Source organism: Stomoxys calcitrans, chromosome 2 (assembly GCF_963082655.1).
Source record: "Stomoxys calcitrans chromosome 2, idStoCalc2.1, whole genome shotgun sequence".
In the NCBI taxonomy this organism is placed as follows: domain Eukaryota; kingdom Metazoa; phylum Arthropoda; class Insecta; order Diptera; family Muscidae; genus Stomoxys; species Stomoxys calcitrans.
Genome location: NC_081553.1, coordinates 177,893,786 through 177,913,095, shown reverse-complemented (window position 1 = coordinate 177,913,095; position 19,310 = coordinate 177,893,786). Strand labels below are relative to the sequence as shown.

Sequence of the window (19,310 nt, the reverse complement as noted above, 5' to 3'; positions counted from 1 at the left end):
TGACATGGTCAGCAAATAAGTCATGTTTGGGGTGTGTTTTGGGGAAGGGGTAAACCCCCAGATACTTGGTTCCATATTTGGATATCAGATTCGTATTCTACTCTCAAATACCTTTCATTTGAGTCCCATATTGCCATGATCGGCAAATATGTCGCGATTTAGGGATGGTTTGGGGGTTGGGGTGGACCCCCAAACACTTGCTCCGACAATTGGTTATCAAATACGCCTTCTAATCCTAAATACCTTTCATTTGAGTCCCATATTGTCGCGATTGGTGTATATATATATATTTGGTAGGTTTTGGGGGTGGGGCGCCCCCCTAAATACCCCACCCGGAATTAGGATACCAAATCTATGTTTTTAGGTTATTATAAGGGGGCACACAAAATTTCGCTTAAATCGCACTACCCATCTCCAAGATCTGTCATTTCTGAAAATTTGGATAAGGGGGAGGGTCCGCCCTCCCTAAGTTTAAAAAAAATTCAGTACCCTATTGTCACCACGGGATCATTATGCACCATTTGTGAAAATTTCATGTAAATCGTTTCAGCCGTTTCTGAGTCTATAAGGAACACACATAGAAACAAACACAAATTGATTTTTATACCCTCCAACATAGGATGGAGGTATACTAATTTCGTCATTCTGTTTGTAACTACTCGAAATATTCGTCTGAGACCCCATAAAGTATATATATTCTTGATCGTCGTGACATTTTATGTCGATCTAGTCATGTCCGTCCGCCTGTCTGTCGACAGCACGCAAACTTTCGAAGGAGTAAAGCTATCCGCTTGAAATTTTTCACAAATATTTCTTATTAGTGTAGTTCGGTTGGGATTGTAAATGGGCCATATGGGTCCATGTTTTGATATAGCTGCCCTATAAACCGATATTGGATCTTGACTTCTTGAGCTTCTAAAGGGCGCATTTCTTATCCGATTTCGCTGAAATTTTGCATGAGGTGTTTTGTTACGATTTTCAACAACAGTGTTAAGTGTGGTTCAAATCGTTCCATAACCTGACATAGCTGTCACATAAACCGATCTGGGGTATCGACTTCATCAGCCTCAATAGGGCACAATTCGTATCCGATTTTGCTGAAATTTTGCATGTGGTGTTTTGTTATGACTTCCAACAACTGTGCCAAATATGGTTTTAATTGGTCCATAACTTTATATAGCTGCCATATAAGCCGACTTGGGTTCTTGACTTCTTGAGCATCTAGAGATCCCAATTATCTGATTTGGCTGAAATTTTGTACAACGACTTCTCTCATGAACTTCAACATACGTGTCAATTATGGTCTGAATCGGTCTATACCCTAATACAGTTCCCATATAAACCGATCTCCCTATTTTGCTTCTTGAGCCCCTTAAGGCCGCAATTTCTATTCGAATTGGCTGAAATTTTACACAACGACTTCTACTATGGTCTCCAACATTCAATTCAATTATGGTCCGAATCGGACGATAACATGATATTATAGCTCCAATATTCTAAAAAGAGATACCGGGAAAGGAATTCGACAAATGTGATCCATGGTGGAGGGTATATAAAAGACGGTCCGGGTGAGTATGTGAGCAGTGATGAGCAAACCTACTTACACTATTGAACATTACTGTGTACGTACACAAGAAAATAATCCCAAATAAGCTCATGGGCATGCAAATAATTGCAATAGTGAGCTCGTCATTGGTATAAACTAAATCTCACACACAAAATGTTTTCCTTTTAAAAGAAAATTCGAAAAGTGAGTTGTGTTAGGATCTTCGACAACTTTCTGCAATTTGACCCAGATCGGTCCAGATTTGTATATAGCTGCAATGTAGACCGATCTCTCGATTTAAGGTTTTGGAGCCATAAAAGGCGCATTTATTGTCCGATTTGGCCGAAATTTGGGACAGTAAGCTAAGTTAGGCCCCTCAACATCTTTCTGAAACATGGCCCAGATCGGTCCAGATTTGGTTATAGCTACCATATGGACCGATCTCTCGATATAAGGTTTTGAGTCCATAAAAGGCGCATTTATTGTTCGATTTCGCCGATATTTGGGACGTGAGTTGCGTAAGGCTCTTCGATAACTTTCTGCAATTTAGGCCAGATCGGTCCAGATTTGTATATAGCTGCAATGTAGACCGATCTCTCAATTTAAGGTCTTAGAGCCATAAAAGGCGCATTTATTGTCCGATTTGGCCGAAATTTGGGACAGTGAGCTAAGTTAGGCCCCTCAACATCTTTCTGAAACATTGCCCAGATCGGTTCAGATTTGGATATAGCTGCCATGTAGACCGATCTTTCGATTTAAGGTCTTAGGCCCATAAAAAGCTCACTTACTATCCAATTTCGCCTAAATTTGGGACAGTGAGTTGTGTTAGGCCCTTCAACATTCTTCTTCAATTTAGCTCAGATCGGTTCAGATGTGTTTATAGCTGCCATATAGAGCTACCTCTCGATTTAAGGTTTTTGGCCCATAAAAGCCGCATTTATTGTCCCATGTCGCCGAAATTTGGGACAGTGAGTTGCGTTAGGATCTTCGAAAACTTTCTGCAATTTAGTCCAGATTCGGATATAGCTGCCATATAGACCGATCGCTCGATTAAAGCTTTTGGGGCCATAAAAGGCGCATTTGTTGTCCGATTTCGCACATAGCTGCCATATAGACCGATCTCTCGATTTAAGGTTTCAGGACCATGAAAGGCGCATTTTTTGTCCGATTTGGCCGAAATTTGGGACAGTGAGTTGTGTTAGGCCCTTCGACAGCCCTCTCCAATTTGGCCCAGATCGGTTCAGATTTGGATGTAACTGCCATATAGACCGATCTTTCGATTTAAAGTATTGGCCCCATAAAAGGCACATTTATTGTCCGATTTCGCCGACATTTGGGTTCAATATCGGTGGCGAATGTGGTCCAAATCGGACCATACTTCGATAAAGCTGCTATGGGGCCATAAATAATGCATTTTTCACTGGATTATGACGAAAGGTGGATTACATATATACCGGAGGTGGTGGGTACCCAAAGTTCGGCCCGGCCGAACTTAACACCTTTTTGCTTGTTTTATTAGTTTTTTTTTTCGATTTTCTCCCACGATGCGTGGTTGGAACCAGTGTTGGAAAACGTAACAGAACACAACATGCTATATATCAGCCAAATCGGATAATAATTGGGGTTTCTGGGGGCTGAAGACGTCAAGTTGAAGGACCACTTTATAAGAGAGCTGTATACAAATCTGAACATATATGTCCCATTTGCAATAACCAATGACCTACATCGCAAAGAAGTATCAAGCGGCCAGTGTTAGGTGTTTGGCCGCTATCGTCATATCCACAGATGGATGGACATACAAGACCAGATCGTCTAAGAATGTCAAGAAAATTAACAATATATAATTTTTAAAGGGTTGCAGATCAATATTTCGAGGTGTTACAAATGGAGTGATAAGATTACTATACCCCAATGGGTTTATAAATCTTATCCAATGGAAGTGGCTATTAAAACACGTTTTAATTTCTCAACAAATGTGACTCATATCTCATATCTTTGCAAAGCCATGTGATGGAAGCTACCAAAAAAATTAAACACTAAAAAACTTATCTCGAATGGATTACTTGTCAAAATTAGATAAGCCCAAAGTAGATTAATGTCCAAAAATTAACTAAACAATCGAATCCATAAATTCATTGCACTTTTAGAACATCAATTGATTTACTAAAATGAAGTTGATATTGGTGATAGCGGGTGTTTTTCTCACGATCATTGCATACACCCAGGCGTTCAACTTTCCAACACTAGAGAAGGATAAATCCACAAATGAAACACCGCCGTTTGTGAAGGTCCTAAAGAAATTGCATCAAGGACCAGCAAAGGCAACTGGGTTTGCTAACCGAGCCCAGGTTACAACGGAATGGATTACACAAAAATTGGATCATTTCGATAGCACGCAAACGGAAACATGGCAAATGGTAAGCTGAAATTGATAAGTGGTGCCATCTGAGAAATCTTAAGCTGTCTCCATATTCTTCGCCAGCGTTATATGATCAATGATGAGTTCTTTAAGCCCGGTGGTCCCATGTTCATTTATGTGGGCGGCGAATGGGAGATCAATGCCAGTGGTATAACATATGGAATTTTTGTCGATTTGGCAAAGGAGCACAATGGCATGCTCTTCTACACCGAACAACGTTATTATGGTGAAAGTAGGCCCACTTTGTAAGTGATGCCAACTGAAGGAAAGTTTTACCGAAATTCCTTTACCCTTTGTATGACTTACAGAGATCTGCGTTTGGAAAACCTCAAGTATATGAGTGTTAAACAGTCGTTGGCTGATTTAGCCCATTTTATAGAATACCAACGAGAGACTGTAGACGAACTGGCCAATTCCAAAGTTATTATGGCTGGAGCTTCGTATGCCGCCACTATGGTGGTGTGGTTCAAGAAACTCTATCCCCAATTGCTAAATGGTGGCTGGGCCTCTTCGGCTCCTTTAATGGCGAAAGTCAACTTTCTCGAATTCATGGAAGTAACGGCCAAAGCCTGGCATCTTTTGGGCGGCGAAGAATGTTATCAGCACATAGAAAATGCCTTTCTGCAATACGATGAAATGGCTAAGAATAAACGAGGCGCCGAGCTGAAGGCCATACTGAAATTGTGCAATGAGTTTGATGTTTATAATGACTTGGATGTATGGACGTTATTCAGTATATTGGGAATGGGTATTTTTGGAGGATTGGCCCAATATCAAAAGTCAGTAAACAAATGAAATGAACCCAAGGAATGAGCCGTTAATTCACAAGTCTTACTTTACAGAGATAATGACATCAGCATGTATTGTAACTATTTCATGAGTTTTGGGGACGATGTAAGTGCCTTAGCCAATTTTTTGTTTTTGGCCTTTGGATTAAGCGAAGGGTGTATTGATGCCACCTACAAGAATGTTTTAACCTTCCATATGGATACTTCGTATGCCAATGAATGGGGTAAGTCCCTAACTCAAGAGAATCCATAACTTTAAAGCAATTCCCATTTTTTTCTTCTTAACATACAGCCCGTCCTTTCTTTTATCAGGCCTGCAATGAATTGGGTTGGTTCCATACCTCAGACTCCAAAAATCAACCCTTCAGCAGAAACTTTCCCTTGGAACTGTCTATGGCCTTGTGTCGTGATATTTTCGGTTCCCTATATTCTCAGTCAAATATCCATCAATTGGTGGAAGCCACGAATGACGTTTTTGGTGGTTTGGATCCCCAAGTGGAAAATATTTATATGACTCATGGCTCTTTGGATCCTTGGAGCATTTTGGGTCATGGTGAACTAGAGGGTGCTACAATTTTGCCAAATGCTTCACATTGCCAAGATTTTGATTCCATTAGTCCTTCGGATAGTCCCGAAATGCGAAGGTCAAAGGAACGTCTGGCAGAGTTGGTGCGGGAGTGGTTAGCTGATTGAAGATAATTGAAATGAAAATCGTGCTCTACGATTTGGATTTCAGAAAAATATGTTTTAAGCCTTATATGAGAACCCTGTTGTTGGGGCAATAAATTGTGATAGAACAGAGAAGCTCACTGAGAATTTTTATTCAGGAATTGGAAGGAAGGCGCGGAAGAAACATCACCAAATAAGGATTACATTTAATATGAGTAAAGACGAAAACCGAAATCTTATATGAATTCTCTTAGACCTTATTCGAAATAGCTCAGTCAACATACTTTATGACAAAGTTAGATAGACGTAGGTAGACGAAACCTGTACTCAAAAAGGCCAATACATAGTCATCAGCCCTACAGTCTTGACTCGACATTCAATAACTTCTATTTGTTGTACCCACCACCGTAGGATAGGGGGTATATTCATTTAGTCATTCCGTTTGCCACACATCGAAATATCAATTTCCGACCCTACAAAGTATATTTCGGATCGTCGTAAAATTCTAAGACGATTTAACGATGTCCGTTTGTCTGTCCGCCTATCCGTCTGTCTGTTATAATCACTCTACAGCCTTCAAAAATTGAGCTATTGAGCTGAAATTCGGCACAAATACGTCTTTTTGATGCACACTGGTTAAGTTCTTGAGCGGGCCAAATCGGACCATATTTGGATATAGCTGCTATATAGATCGATTTTCCAATAAAGGATCTAATGCCCATAAAAACTTTATTTTTCATCCGATTTTGCTGAAATTTGAACCAGTGAGTAGTTAACGACTTCCCGACAAAAGAACGGACTACATTTTGATATAGCTACCATATAGACCGATCTCCCGATAAAGGGTCTGAAGACCATAAAAGCTTTATTTATTACCCGATTTCGTGGAAATTAGCAACAGTGGGTTATTTTTAGCTTTCCGACATCTTACTAAATATGGATTAGATCGGTCCATATTTATATATAGCTGTCATATAGACCGATCTCCCGATAAAGGGTCCGAAGCACATAAAAGCTTTATTTATTACCCGATTTCGCTGAAATTTAAAACTGTGGGTTATTTTAAGCCTCCCGATATCTGACGCAAATGTGGTTCAGATCGGACTATATTTAGATATAGCTGTCATATAGACCGATCTCCCGATAAAGGGTCTGAAGGCCATAAAAGGGTTATTTATTATCTGATTTCGCTGAAGTTTAAGCCTCCCGACATCTGATCTAAATATGGTTCAGATCGGACCAATATCGGATCGATAGCTGCCATATAGACCGATCTCCCGATAAAGGGTCTGAAGGCCATAAAAGCTTTATTTTTTCTTTGAATTCGCTGAAATTTGGAATAGTACGCAGTTCTAAGAATCCCAACATCCGACCCAAATGTGTTACAGATCGGACTATATTTAGATATAGCTGTCATATAGACCGATCTGCCGATAAAGGGTCTGAAGCCCATATAAGCTTTATTTTTTAACCGATTTCGCCATCTCGTTGAGCGATCTGCGACAGTCGAGGGCGGCTTTTGTGTTCAGAAATAACTTCTCCAGGGATTTAATGGCTCCCGTTATCGTCGTTATCACATTATATCATTGCCATTCCACCACTTTCTTAATTGGCGAGTAACCTTTTCGATATGACCAGTTCCAGTTCTTTAGAGTACACCCCAAAGCCCACATGGTCGTCTAGTTTGGAACCATCCATATAGAAGTCTATGTAACTTCCATTACCAGGGATATCTTAGTTCCAATCGGTGCTATCCGGAAAAGAGGTACAGTACCTCTTATTAAAAAGCGGCTCAGGCAGGGTGTAATCCACATTGCCTGGAATATCGCACATTATACCAAGGATAACACAGTGTCCGTAGCCGCCACATGTCCAAGAGAAAGCTCCCTTAGCCTCACGGCAGTGGTCGCAACAATTTGCCTAGCCACAAAGTTCACATGTATTAGATGTAGCATTACATTCAGTGCATCGTTCTCAGTGCGGCTGTGATGCACAAACAAGTCATCTTTTAGATCCGGTTGAGTAGTGAATAGTGGGTGGACTTTTCAAGTGCCGTCCACCAGACCACAGCACCATATAGCACTAAGGTCTCACAACTGCACAACACCACAAGGGCATGACAAGCAGCTTTAACCCCCCAACTTTAACCAACCTATCTTTGAACACTCTGATGGTTCCCGATGTCTGGAAAATGGGCAGCCTGGAAAGGAAAGGAAAAATATTTAGACCTGTCAGAATACCGTCCTTCGAACTGCGACGGGTTGTCTCCTCAGTGTGGTTCAGCTCTACAAGAGAGAATCTCTAGATCAAGCGGGTCGAGACAACATTCATGCAGACACGGTAGCAGATGCGGTAAATAGCTACCGGGTGAATGTGGTCCTTGGTCAACGACCACCTCCCATTGCACCTGAGGAAATTGACCTCCCCCGGCAAACCAGAGTAGTTCTGGCTCAATAACATTTCGGCAGATGAAGCCGCCTCAATTCCAACAGAGCAAGGATTGATGCAGACGTGCAAGATGTATGTCCTGATTGTGACCAGGGACCGCACGTCACCTGTTTAACTGTCAAGCAAGACCCATTCGACACAGGCCCAGATCGCTCTGGACGCGCCCCATCTGAGTCGCAGAGTTCCTGACTCAGACGGGACGCGCTTTTTTCCAAATATAAAATAATTTTGTCTACTTCTTCTTTTGTTCAAACAAAATTTGCTTCAATGATAGCCGCCGACTTTAAGTGCCACATTCTCCACCGTAGGCTTGGCACGGTGTGAGAAATGCACTATTACAAACAAACATGAACCCCGGTGGTGGGGTTATAGTTTTTTGGACAAAGGAACACAAAATTTCAATTTCAGTGTAACATGTCGAAAAAATGCTTCGATTTTTGAACAATCGAAATAACCACAAGAGTGCTGGGAATCTTTCTCCTAACCGCAATTGCCACGATATGGGCATATGTGACCACTTTTACACCTGTTTTTTCTAGAGTCAATAATAAATCGTTAATGACTCTATTCCAGAGTACTGTTTCCAAAGTACTGTCTCCTCGTCTCCATCTGTTTAGATTTACAGATCCCAAGCCTGCCGCAATGCTTCGTTCGTTGCATTCAAGCTTGCCGCAATGCATCTCCATTTTACTGTCCGTAAAGATGTTCATACTCTGGAAGAAAAACGCATAAAACTGGAGACTAGGCAAAACCCTACACATTCCAGTGATACTGGAATCTGTGGGTATTCTTCTAGCAACTTGTAAGCTAAGTTTTCAGGATCAGGCCCGAAGGACAACGAATGATAGATGGTCACAAAGAGGGGGCTGTAAGTATTCCAAAACTATGTGGCCTAATCTAGACTTAAAGAGGCCTACTGCTTTGCTGTCATTGCTTAGAACAGACGTCTCAGTCATTGTGTCCGTCATGACAGGTCACTGTCTAATCGGAAAACATGCTGACAGACTGAAGGTTGCCAGCAACGACTTTTGCAGAAGCTGTGAGGACATCGAAGCAGAAGAGACTATAGAACACCTTCTGTGTGTGTGTCCCACACTTGCAGTCAGAAGGAGTTCCATTTTCGGTTCTCATTTCTTTGAGAACCTGTCTGATTTAGCGGATGTGAACTATTGGGCTCTTTAAAGCGATCTGGATGGTTCATCGGTAGCAACTATAACGCATCTTCCTTCTTCTGTTCTTGTGATATCACAATTCGTCCATTGTGAATAAGGACCGATCCATATTTGGGTCGGAAGTGGGAAGGTTATAATCAACTCACATTTTCAAATTTCAACGAAATCGGATAATCGGCAGATCGGTCTATATGGCAGCTATATCAAAATATAGTCCGATCTGAACCATATTTAAGTGTGTAGACAGAAGGCTCAAAATAACTCACTGTTTCAAGTTTCAGCGAAATCGGGTTATAAATGCAGCTTTTATGGGTATAAGACCCTTAATCGGCAGATCGCTCTATATGGCAGCTATATCTGAATATAGACCGATCTGAACCATTTTTTCGTCGGGTATCGAAAGGCTTAAGACAACCTTCTGCTTCAAATTTTTGGCGGAATAGGATAATAGTTGCTTTGATGAGCTTAGGAACCTAAAACAACAGATCGGTCTATATGACAGAGATATTTAAATATAGTCCGGTCTGAACCATATTTGAGTCGAATGAGTCGAACCTAAGGATTGGATCAAACTGTCGGTCCTGATATTGTTAAGAGCCCCTCGATGTCAATGCATGACGTCAATGTGAACTTCTTGGCATCGAAGGTTTCTTCTATTTTATGCACAACTTAAAATATAATGAGCAGCCTTCGTACTTGTATGAAACCTATGAAAAATAGATGATGACAGCATCTGCAAATTTGCCCATAAACATTCTATTAGCACGGGGGAAACTTCTCACATATTAATGAGTGCTGTCAAGTTTAAGCTCAGTGATGGCGGTAACTCTCTTATCCTAATATGATGACGTATATAAAAATATACAAATGCAAAAGTAAAAACATTGCCATTGGATAAGCACAATAAATATATACTTAACCGCAGAGATTTCCCTGTCGTAATCTAATACTCTATGGCTAACTGAAATCAAATCACCATGCTTATCATCAATAGATAGCTGACCAATATTTAACAAGAAGCCCAATCTATAAATTCATCAAACTGTTGAAAAGTCTATTGATTTGCCACGATGAAGTTGAGCGGGTTGTTAGTAAGCATTCTAGCATTGACCATTGGATTGAGTGGAGCATTGAAGATCCCAACAAAGGATAATGTAAATTCCAACGATGTACCCGTATTCGTGAAATCCTTGAAAAAATTATATCAAGGACCTCCAAAGCAACATGTAACTACAAGGGCAGAAGTCACAACTGATTGGATAACTCAAAAATTGGATCATTTCGATAGTGCGGAAGCCAGAACATGGAAAATGGTAGGAGATTCAATCGAAACTATCTAGTGTTGAAATATTTCTTAGCAATGTTAAACATCTTGTGTAGCGCTACATGATCAATGATGAGCACTTCAAACCTGGAGGTCCCATGTTCATTTTTGTGGGCGGTGAATGGGACATTGATGCAAGTAAAATATCCGTTGGACATTTTGTTGATTTGGCCAAGGAGCACAATGGCATACTTTTCTATACTGAACATCGTTATTATGGAGAAAGCAAACCCACTTCGTAAGTCATTACTTTTCAAAAGAACTTCTAAAAAACCTTGAAAAGCCCAATTCTATGGATTACAGAGATCTTTTGGTGGAAAACCTTAAATATTTGAATGTCAAGCAAGCCTTGGCCGACTTGGCCCATTTCGTCGAATACCAAAGGGAAACTGTGGCTGATCTGGCCAACTCCAAGGTTATAATGGCAGGTGGTTCTTATTCAGCCACCATGGTGGTATGGTTTAAGAAGCTCTATCCTCATCTCTTGAATGGTGGTTGGGCTTCATCGGCCCCCTTATTGGCCAAATTGAATTTCCACGAATACATGGAGGTGGCGGGCAAATCTTGGCGTCTTCTAGGTGGCGAACATTGCTACCAGCGCATTCAAAATGGCATTGTCCAACTGGAACAAATGATAAAGGGCAAACAATCCGCCGAAGTCAAGGCCATGTTGAAATTATGCAATAACTTTGATACCCGCAATGATTTGGATTTATGGACCTTGTTCAGTACATATGGTTATGTCTTAGGGGGAACAGCTCAATACCAAAGGTGAGTAACGAGTTAAAATGAAAAAATAATATCTAAGGACCTTTTTCATTCGGCAGAGATAATGACCTTGAAGTATATTGTGACTATTTGATGAGTTTTGAAGATGATCTCAGTGCTATGACTAGCCTTTGGCTAATGATGTTCCAAATCTCAAGTGGCTGTGTTGATTCCACCTACAAGACTACATTGGCATTTTATGCAGATACCACCTACGCCAGTGAATGGGGTAAAATACATCTTTAAAAGAAAAATAACCATATGTCTAAGACATTGTTTTCTAATTTTTCTTAGCTCGTCCTTGGTATTATCAGACCTGCAATGAATATGGTTGGTATCAGACTTCGGCATCTCGCAACCAACCCTTTGGCAGCAGCTTTCCCCTGGACCTCTCCACCACCTTGTGTCGTGATGCCTATGGTCCCAAATACTCCAATTCATTTATTCAAGAATTGATTGAGGACACCAATGACTTCTTTGGTGGCATGAATCCCCAAGTGGAAAATGTCTATATAACCCATGGCGATTTGGATCCTTGGAGTCCTATGGGTCATGGCCAACTAGAGGGTGCAACTATGTTGCCCAATGCTTCTCATTGTGCAGACTTTGGTTCAATTAGTCCAATGGATAGCCCTGAAATGCGCCAATCAAAAGAACGTTTGGGAGAATTGGTTCGGGAGTGGTTAGCTGATTAAAAAAAATCGAAAAGAATAATGTATAGACACAAATGCGATTCGTAAAAAATGGTAAAATAAATTGCAAACATAAACTGTTCCAAAAATAGGTACCAATAAAATTTAGAATAAGACGAAAAATCCAAAAAAATAAAAATAAAATATTAAAACAAGTAAAAGCGTGGTAAATTCGGACGGCAAAATCTTGGGAACCCACCACCATGGATTCTGCTAAAAATTTCTACAAAATAAATTGAGTTGTAGAGCACAATTTTATTCTACAATACATACCAAACGTGGTCAAACCAGCAAAAATTAAAGCTTCTAGAAACCGAACAAGGATAACCGAGAGAACGGTTTATATGGAAGCTACACAAGTTATAGACCGATTTGGACCGTACTTGGCAGTTGTTAGAAGTCATAAGGGAACACCCATGCAAAATTTCAGCCAAATCGGACAAAAATTGCGGCTTCCAAGGGCTCAAGAAGTCAAATCGGGAGATCGGTTTATACGGGAGCTATATCAGATTATAGACCGATTTGGACCGTAATTGACACAGTTGTTGAAAGTCTTAAGGGAACACCGCATGCAAAATTTCAGCCAAATCGGACAAAAATTGCGGCTTGTAACGACTCAAGAAGTCAAATGGGGAGATCGGTTTATATGGGAGCTATATCAGATTATAGACCGATATGGATATATTAGGTTGCCCAAAAAGTAATTGCGGATGTTTTAAAAGAAAGTAAATGCATTTTTAATAAAACTTAGAATGAACTTTTATCAATAAGTCTTAAGGGAACACCGCATGCAAAATTTCAGCCAAATCGGACAAAAATTGCGGCTTGTAACGACTCAAGAAGTCAAATGGGGAGATCGGTTTATATGGGAGCTATATCAGATTATAGACCGATTCGGACCGTACTTGGCAAAGTTGTTGAAAGTCGTAACAGAACACCACATGCAAAATGTCAGCGAAATCGAACGAAAATTGCGGCTTCCGAGGCTCAAGAAGTCAAATCGCGATATCGGTTTATATAGGAGCTATATCAGGTTATAGACCGATTCGGACCGTACTTGACACATCTGTTGGAAGTCGTAACAAAACGTCCCATGCAAAATTTCAGCCAAATCGGAAAAAATTGAGGCTTGTAACGATTCAAGACGTCAAATCGGGAAATCGGTTTATATGGGAGCTATATCAGGATATACACCGATTTGTACCGTACTAGGCACATTTGCTGGAAGTCGTAACAGAACACCCCATGCAAAATTTCAGCCAAATCGGTCAAAAATTGAGACTTCCAGGGGCTCAAGAAGTCAAGTCGGGAGATCGGTTTATATTGGAGCTATATCAGGTTTTACACCGATTTGGACCGTACTTGGCATAGTTGTTGGAAGTCGTAAAGAAACACCACATGCTAAATTTCAGAGAAATCGGACAAAAATTGCGGTTTGTAAGGGCTCAAGAAGTCAAATCGGGAGATCGGTTTATATGGGAGCTATATCAGGTTATACACCGATTTGTACCATACTTGGCAGAGTTGCTGGAAGTCATAACAGATCATAAATCTGAACCGATATGGCCCATTTGCAATCCCCAATGACCTACATCAATATTAAGTATCTGTGCACAATTTCAAACGGCTAGCTTTACGCGTTCAACCGCTATCGTGATTTCGACAGACGGACGGACGGACGGAAGGACATGGCTAGATCGACTCAGAACGTTGAGACGATCAAGAATTTATATACTTTATGGGGTCTTAGACGAATATTTCGAGGTGTTACAAACGGAATGACTAGATTAGTATACCCCCATCCTATGCGAAGTCTTACCGGAAGAGGGAGAAAGAGTACGTGGCACTATTTGGTACTTTCTACGTAAAATGAGCTAGAGCTCTAAATTTTGAAATTTAGGTGCACTATGACAACCTAAACTGGGCGAGGTGCAGCACTAGATTTAGTCAAGAAGGAAGATATTCCTTCTCGACCAATGGTACATGCTTGGATACCAAGAACTCCCTCAGATCCTGAATACATTCTTAGACGATCCATACACTATGACAACCTAAACTGGGCGAGGCGCAGCACCAGATTTAGTCGTGAAGCAAGATATTCCTTTTCGACCAATGGTGCATGCTTGGAAACCAAGGATTGCCTCAGATTCTGAGTCAAGACATGGACGATTAAGGGAATGTAATCCCAATCTTTCAACCAACGACTGGAAGATTGGTAGATTGGATGAGGCTGATGGTGACCGAAGACATGCAGTATTCGTACTAAACTCCGGCTGTCTAGCAGACCTCAACAAGTCTGAAGGGGATGCATCCTACGCATTCAACAAATTGAATGAAGATCTATAGAAACGGTGGGGTTGGAGAATCAGGAGATGACTCAGCAGTTGTTGCTTAACATTTGCCTGAAGAACTATCGACCACATCGCTAAAATCTGACAGATTGCAGGAGACTGAAAATTCCCCAGCCACAATCGAGAGAGGAAGGGAAGACGTCAAGACGGGACCTTACAAAGCCTACTTGGGTGGGTCATCCAGTGAGATTCCGGTTCAAGGTGTGTGCCTCCCAGCGGGGAAGGACGGAACTCAAAAATTACTTCGACAGCTGCAGTGAAGCATCTAAGGAGGAATCGTCCGTACCGCAAGTGTCCAATGTCCTAAGGAAGAGTGGTTTAACTGCTTTCTCATCTGCCCCTGGATGCGTACGGAAGCTCATCATGACAAGATCTAACGAATCTTGTGAGTATGAACTCATGACGGAATCAGAAGACGAGGCTAACACAACAGTTTCTGAATCCTGACTATTGTCCGATTTCTACAGATAAATCTTCACCATTGTAAGACTCCTTCGGCGGCACTAACGGTAGTTCTGATGGCTAGAGGATTTGAGGTGGTTCTTATTCATGAACTATGGAAGTGTGGAGGAATGGTTCGTGGACTAAGAATTCCTGGATTTAAACTACTCAAGGGTACGGGAAATGGGAGACACAGAGCCTGTATTTTTGTATGGACAATATCTAATGAGGAAACACTAGAACTACTCGTTGATACACATTTCCCGGGAAAATCTCCAATGGACAACGTGGCGCCAGAAGAGGTTGTCACTGGTATGCATTCATCGGAGGTTATTAGAGAAATTATGTCTGAGCCGAAAATCCTTTGGGCGATAGGAAGTTTTGACTCCTTCAAGTTGCCAGACCCTGATGATGTATCACCAGTTGAATTACAAACTGTGTCTAATAAACTGGTTCCCTGACTTGAGGAGATATACTCTGTTTGTATCGGATTATCATATATACCTGTAGGATGGAGGGACACGAAGGCCATTTTCGTTCCGAAAACAGGAAAACCTTACCACACGAAGGCGAAAGATTTTCGTCCTTTTAGTCTGTCTTCCATTATGCTGAAGACTCTTGAGAGGTTGATAGAAACATATCTTAGGGCAAAGATCCCTGGAGATGGACTGTCTCGACAGCAGTATGGATATATTAGGTTGCCCAAAAAGTAATTGCGGATGTTTTAAAAGAAAGTAAATGCATTTTTAATAAAACTTAGAATGAACTTTTATCAAATATACTTTTTTACACTTTTTTTCTAAAGCAAGCTAAAAGTAACAGCTGATAACTGACAGAAGAAAGAATGCAATTACAGAGTCACAAGCTGTAAAAAAATTTGTCAACGCCGACTATATGAAAAATCCGCAATTACTTTTTGGGCAACCCAATAGTAAAGGCAAGTCCGCTGAAACAGCCCTTTACGATCTAGTCGGCCACATAGAGGGTTCTCTCACTGTCAAGGAATATACAATGGTAGCATATTTTGACATTGAAGGTGATTTCAAAAACCCTAAAACCGACGTCAATCATGAAGGAGTTGGAGTTTCTAGACATCAACTCTACCGTAAGAAAGTTAATTAATAACTTACTTACCAAAAGATGCTTTACGGCAGGCTTGGGATCTGTGGATCTAAAAAGAAGGGTCAGCAGAGGAACTCCTCAAGGAGGTGTACTGTCTCCTCTGCTTTGGAATTGAGCCATTCTTGCGGTTAGGGGAAAGGTACCAGCACTCTAAGAGATATACTTCAGGAAGCTCTACGTGCAACAGCAAAGTGGGCTACCGAAAGTTGTTTAGGTATAAAGTACAGATTTGCAAGTCGGAAGTAGTTATTTTCAGCAGGATAACGAGTTGCCATTTATAGAAAGCGCAAAATACATGGTTGTTTTGCTGTACAGGAAATTAAACTACAAATCAAACTTTTTGGGAAGGGCAAGAAATGCAACTCTTGCCCTATACACCTGCAATAGAGCCATTGGCAAAAGTTGGGGGTTAAGAAAGCGCGTCATGCATTCGGAATATAGTGTTATATGGTGTTTTGGTCTAGTGGACGGCACTTCAAAAGTCCACCTACTGTTCAATACTCAACCGGATCCAAAGGATGGCTTGTTTGTGCACCACAGCCGCACTGAGGACGACACCATCTGATGCACTGAATTTAATGCTACATCTAATGCCTCTGGACATTGTGGCTAGACAAATTGCTGCGATCACTGCTGTGAGGCTAAGGGAGTTTTCTCTTTGGTCATGGGGCGGCTACAGACGCTGTGTTATCCGATGTTCCAGGCAGTGTGGATTACACTCTGCCTGAGCCGGTTTTTGATAAAAAATATATACATGACCACTATTCCTGATAGAACCGATTGGAACTACGACTTCTACACAGATGGTTCCAAACTGGACGACCAGGTGGACTTTGGGGTGTACTCTGAAAAACTAGAGCTGGTCATATCGAGAAGGTTACCCGACCACTGCATGTGTATTAATCGGATATCCTTGCAATTAAAGAAGTTGTGGAATGGCTAAGATAAAATGTCATAACGACAGCTGGCATAAATATCTTCTGAGACAGCCAGGCAGCCATTGAATCCCTGGAGAACGTATTTCCGTACACAAAAACTGTCCTTGACTGTCACAGCCCTCTTAAAGAGATGGCTGAATAGTTCAATATTTACCTGTTTTGTATGCCGGGCCACAGAGATATCCCAGGGAATTGTAAAGCGGACTAGCTTGCGAGGTTAGGAACTACCTTAGACCTTCCAGGGAAACTGAAATCTGTGGATATGACTCTAGTGACATGTAAGCTAAGTTTTCAGGACCAGGCCCGAAGGACAACAAGTGATAGATGGTCACAAAGAAGTGGCTGTGAGCATTGAGCATTCCAAACCTATGTGGCTTAACTTGAAGAGGTCTACCGCTTCGCTGTCACTGGCTAGAACAGACGTCTCAGTCATTATGTCTGTCATGACAGATCACTTTCTTACCGGAAAACATGCTGACAGACTGAAGGTTGCCAGTAACGACTTTTGCAGAAGTTGTGGGGACATCGGAAAAGAAGAGACTATAGAACACCTTCTGTGCGTGTGTCCCGCACTGGCAGTCAAAAGCAGTTTCATTTCAGTTGTATAAAGGAAATCTGTTAAATAAAACGATGGTAGAGTGAACTTTTTTACAAACCTCAACAATATGGGGCTCAAATAGAATGTATTTTGGAGTATACTACGAATCTGAAAGTATCTGTGTGGCCACCCCAAACCCAAAGCAACACCCAAACCGGACATCCATGTTTGGGGAGATATGTCTGGGGGGTGCACCAACCCCCAAAGATCCGCAAACAGTGCATTTATCATGGGAATATGGGGCTTAAATAAAAGATTTTAGAGCGTGAAATAAGGCGTAGTGTAGCGGGCTCGGTTCGGGCAAAGGTTTTCGATGCTGGATCACTGTACGGTGAATTAAAAAATTTATTTTAGATGTGGTTTGATAAAATCTTACCCATTCTAATATGATGACGCATAAAAAAGTATGCAGTTGGAAAATATAAATAAACACAATAAAAAAAACTTTACCAAAGAGATTTCCTTGTCGTAAAATGCCCTTTAAGCGCCAAACTTAGTAATCTAATCAAATCGCTATACTTATCGACAATACATAGATAACTGACCAACATTTTACAATTAGTCCAACCTTTAAATTCATTGGATTGTTAACATATCCATGGATTTTGCAAAATGAAGTTGACCGGGGCGTTAGTAGTCATTCTAGCATTTACCATTGGATTGAGTAGAGCTTTTAAGATCCCAAAAACGGAGGATGGTAAATCGAATGATGTACCCGTATTCGTGAAATCCTTGAAGAAATTACATCAAGGTCCTCCAAAGCAACATGTAACTACAAGGGTCCAGATCAGAACTGAATGGATTACTCAAAAATTGGATCATTTCGACGGTGCAGAAACCAGAACATGGGAAATGGTAGGAGATTCAATAGCAATTTGACATTCTAGATGAACCTTTTAACGACTTTGAAATTCTTGTGTAGCGTTACATGGTCAATGATGAACACTTCAAACCAGGGGGTCCCATGTTCATTTTTGTTGGCGGTGAATGGGACATCGAACCCAGTGGCATAAGCGAAGGACATTTTGTTGATTTGGCCAAGGAGCACAATGGCATACTCTACTATACCGAACATCGTTATTATGGCGAAAGTAAACCCACTTCGTAAGTCAAGAGATTTTCAAAAGAACTTCTCAAAATCTTAAAAAGCCCAATTCTATGGATTACAGATATCTTTTGGTAGAAAATCTTAAATATTTGAATGTCAAGCAAGCCCTAGCCGACTTGGCCCATTTTGTTGAATACCAAAGAGAAAATGTAGCTGATCTGGCCAACTCAAAGGTTATAATGGCTGGTGGTTCTTATTCAGCCACCATGGTGGTATGGTTTAAAAAGCTCTATCCTCATCTCTTGAATGGTGGTTGGGCTTCATCGGCCCCCTTATTGGCCAAATTGAATTTCCACGAATACATGGAGGTGGCGGGCAAATCTTGGCGTCTTCTAGGTGGCGAACAATGTTACCAGCGCATTCAAAATGGCATTGGCCAACTAGAACAAATGATGAAGGGCAAACAATCCGCCGAAGTCAAGGCCATGTTGAAATTGTGCAATAACGTTGATACTCGCAATCACTTGGATTTATGGACCCTGTTCAGTACATATGGATACACTTTTGGGGGAATAGCTCAATACCAAAGGTGAGTTAAGAATTAAAACGAAAGAAAAAATAACTCTGAAGGCTTTTTTTCGGCAGAGATAATGACCTTGAAGTATACTGTGACTATTTGATGAGTTTTGAAGATGATCTCAGTGCCTTGACTAGCTTTTGGCTAATGATTTTCCAAATCTCAAGTGGTTGCGTTGATTCCACCTACAAGGATACATTGGAATTTTATGCAGATGCCACCTACGCCAGTGGATGGGGTAAAATAGATCTTAAATAGAACCAAATCAAATTTTGTGACATTATTTTTGATTTTCTTAGGCTGTCCTTGGTTTTATCAGACCTGCAATGAATATGGTTGGTATCAGACATCGACTTCTCGCAACCAACCCTTTGGCAGTAGCTTTCCGTTGGACCTCTCCACCACCTTG

General features: G+C 41.1%; 3 protein-coding genes across 3 annotated transcripts in view; 2 read left to right on the top strand and 1 right to left on the bottom strand.

Moving 5' to 3' along the window:
- The window catches only part of LOC106085469 (chromatin-remodeling ATPase INO80), a 252,958-nt gene that overhangs the window by 173,963 nt on the left and 59,685 nt on the right, over positions 1-19,310 (bottom strand).
- On the top strand, positions 3,701-5,446 carry LOC131994906 (putative serine protease K12H4.7). The gene is made up of 5 exons (XM_059362042.1): positions 3,701-3,963; positions 4,029-4,210; positions 4,274-4,744; positions 4,808-4,977; positions 5,046-5,446. The coding sequence occupies exons 1-5, from the start codon at positions 3,715-3,717 to the stop codon at positions 5,444-5,446; spliced, it is 1,473 nt and encodes a 490-aa protein (XP_059218025.1). The 5' UTR covers positions 3,701-3,714.
- Positions 10,113-11,937, top strand: LOC106085471 (putative serine protease K12H4.7). Its single transcript, XM_013249737.2, has 5 exons — positions 10,113-10,355; positions 10,423-10,604; positions 10,670-11,137; positions 11,194-11,363; positions 11,429-11,937. The coding sequence occupies exons 1-5, from the start codon at positions 10,113-10,115 to the stop codon at positions 11,827-11,829; spliced, it is 1,464 nt and encodes a 487-aa protein (XP_013105191.1). The 3' UTR covers positions 11,830-11,937.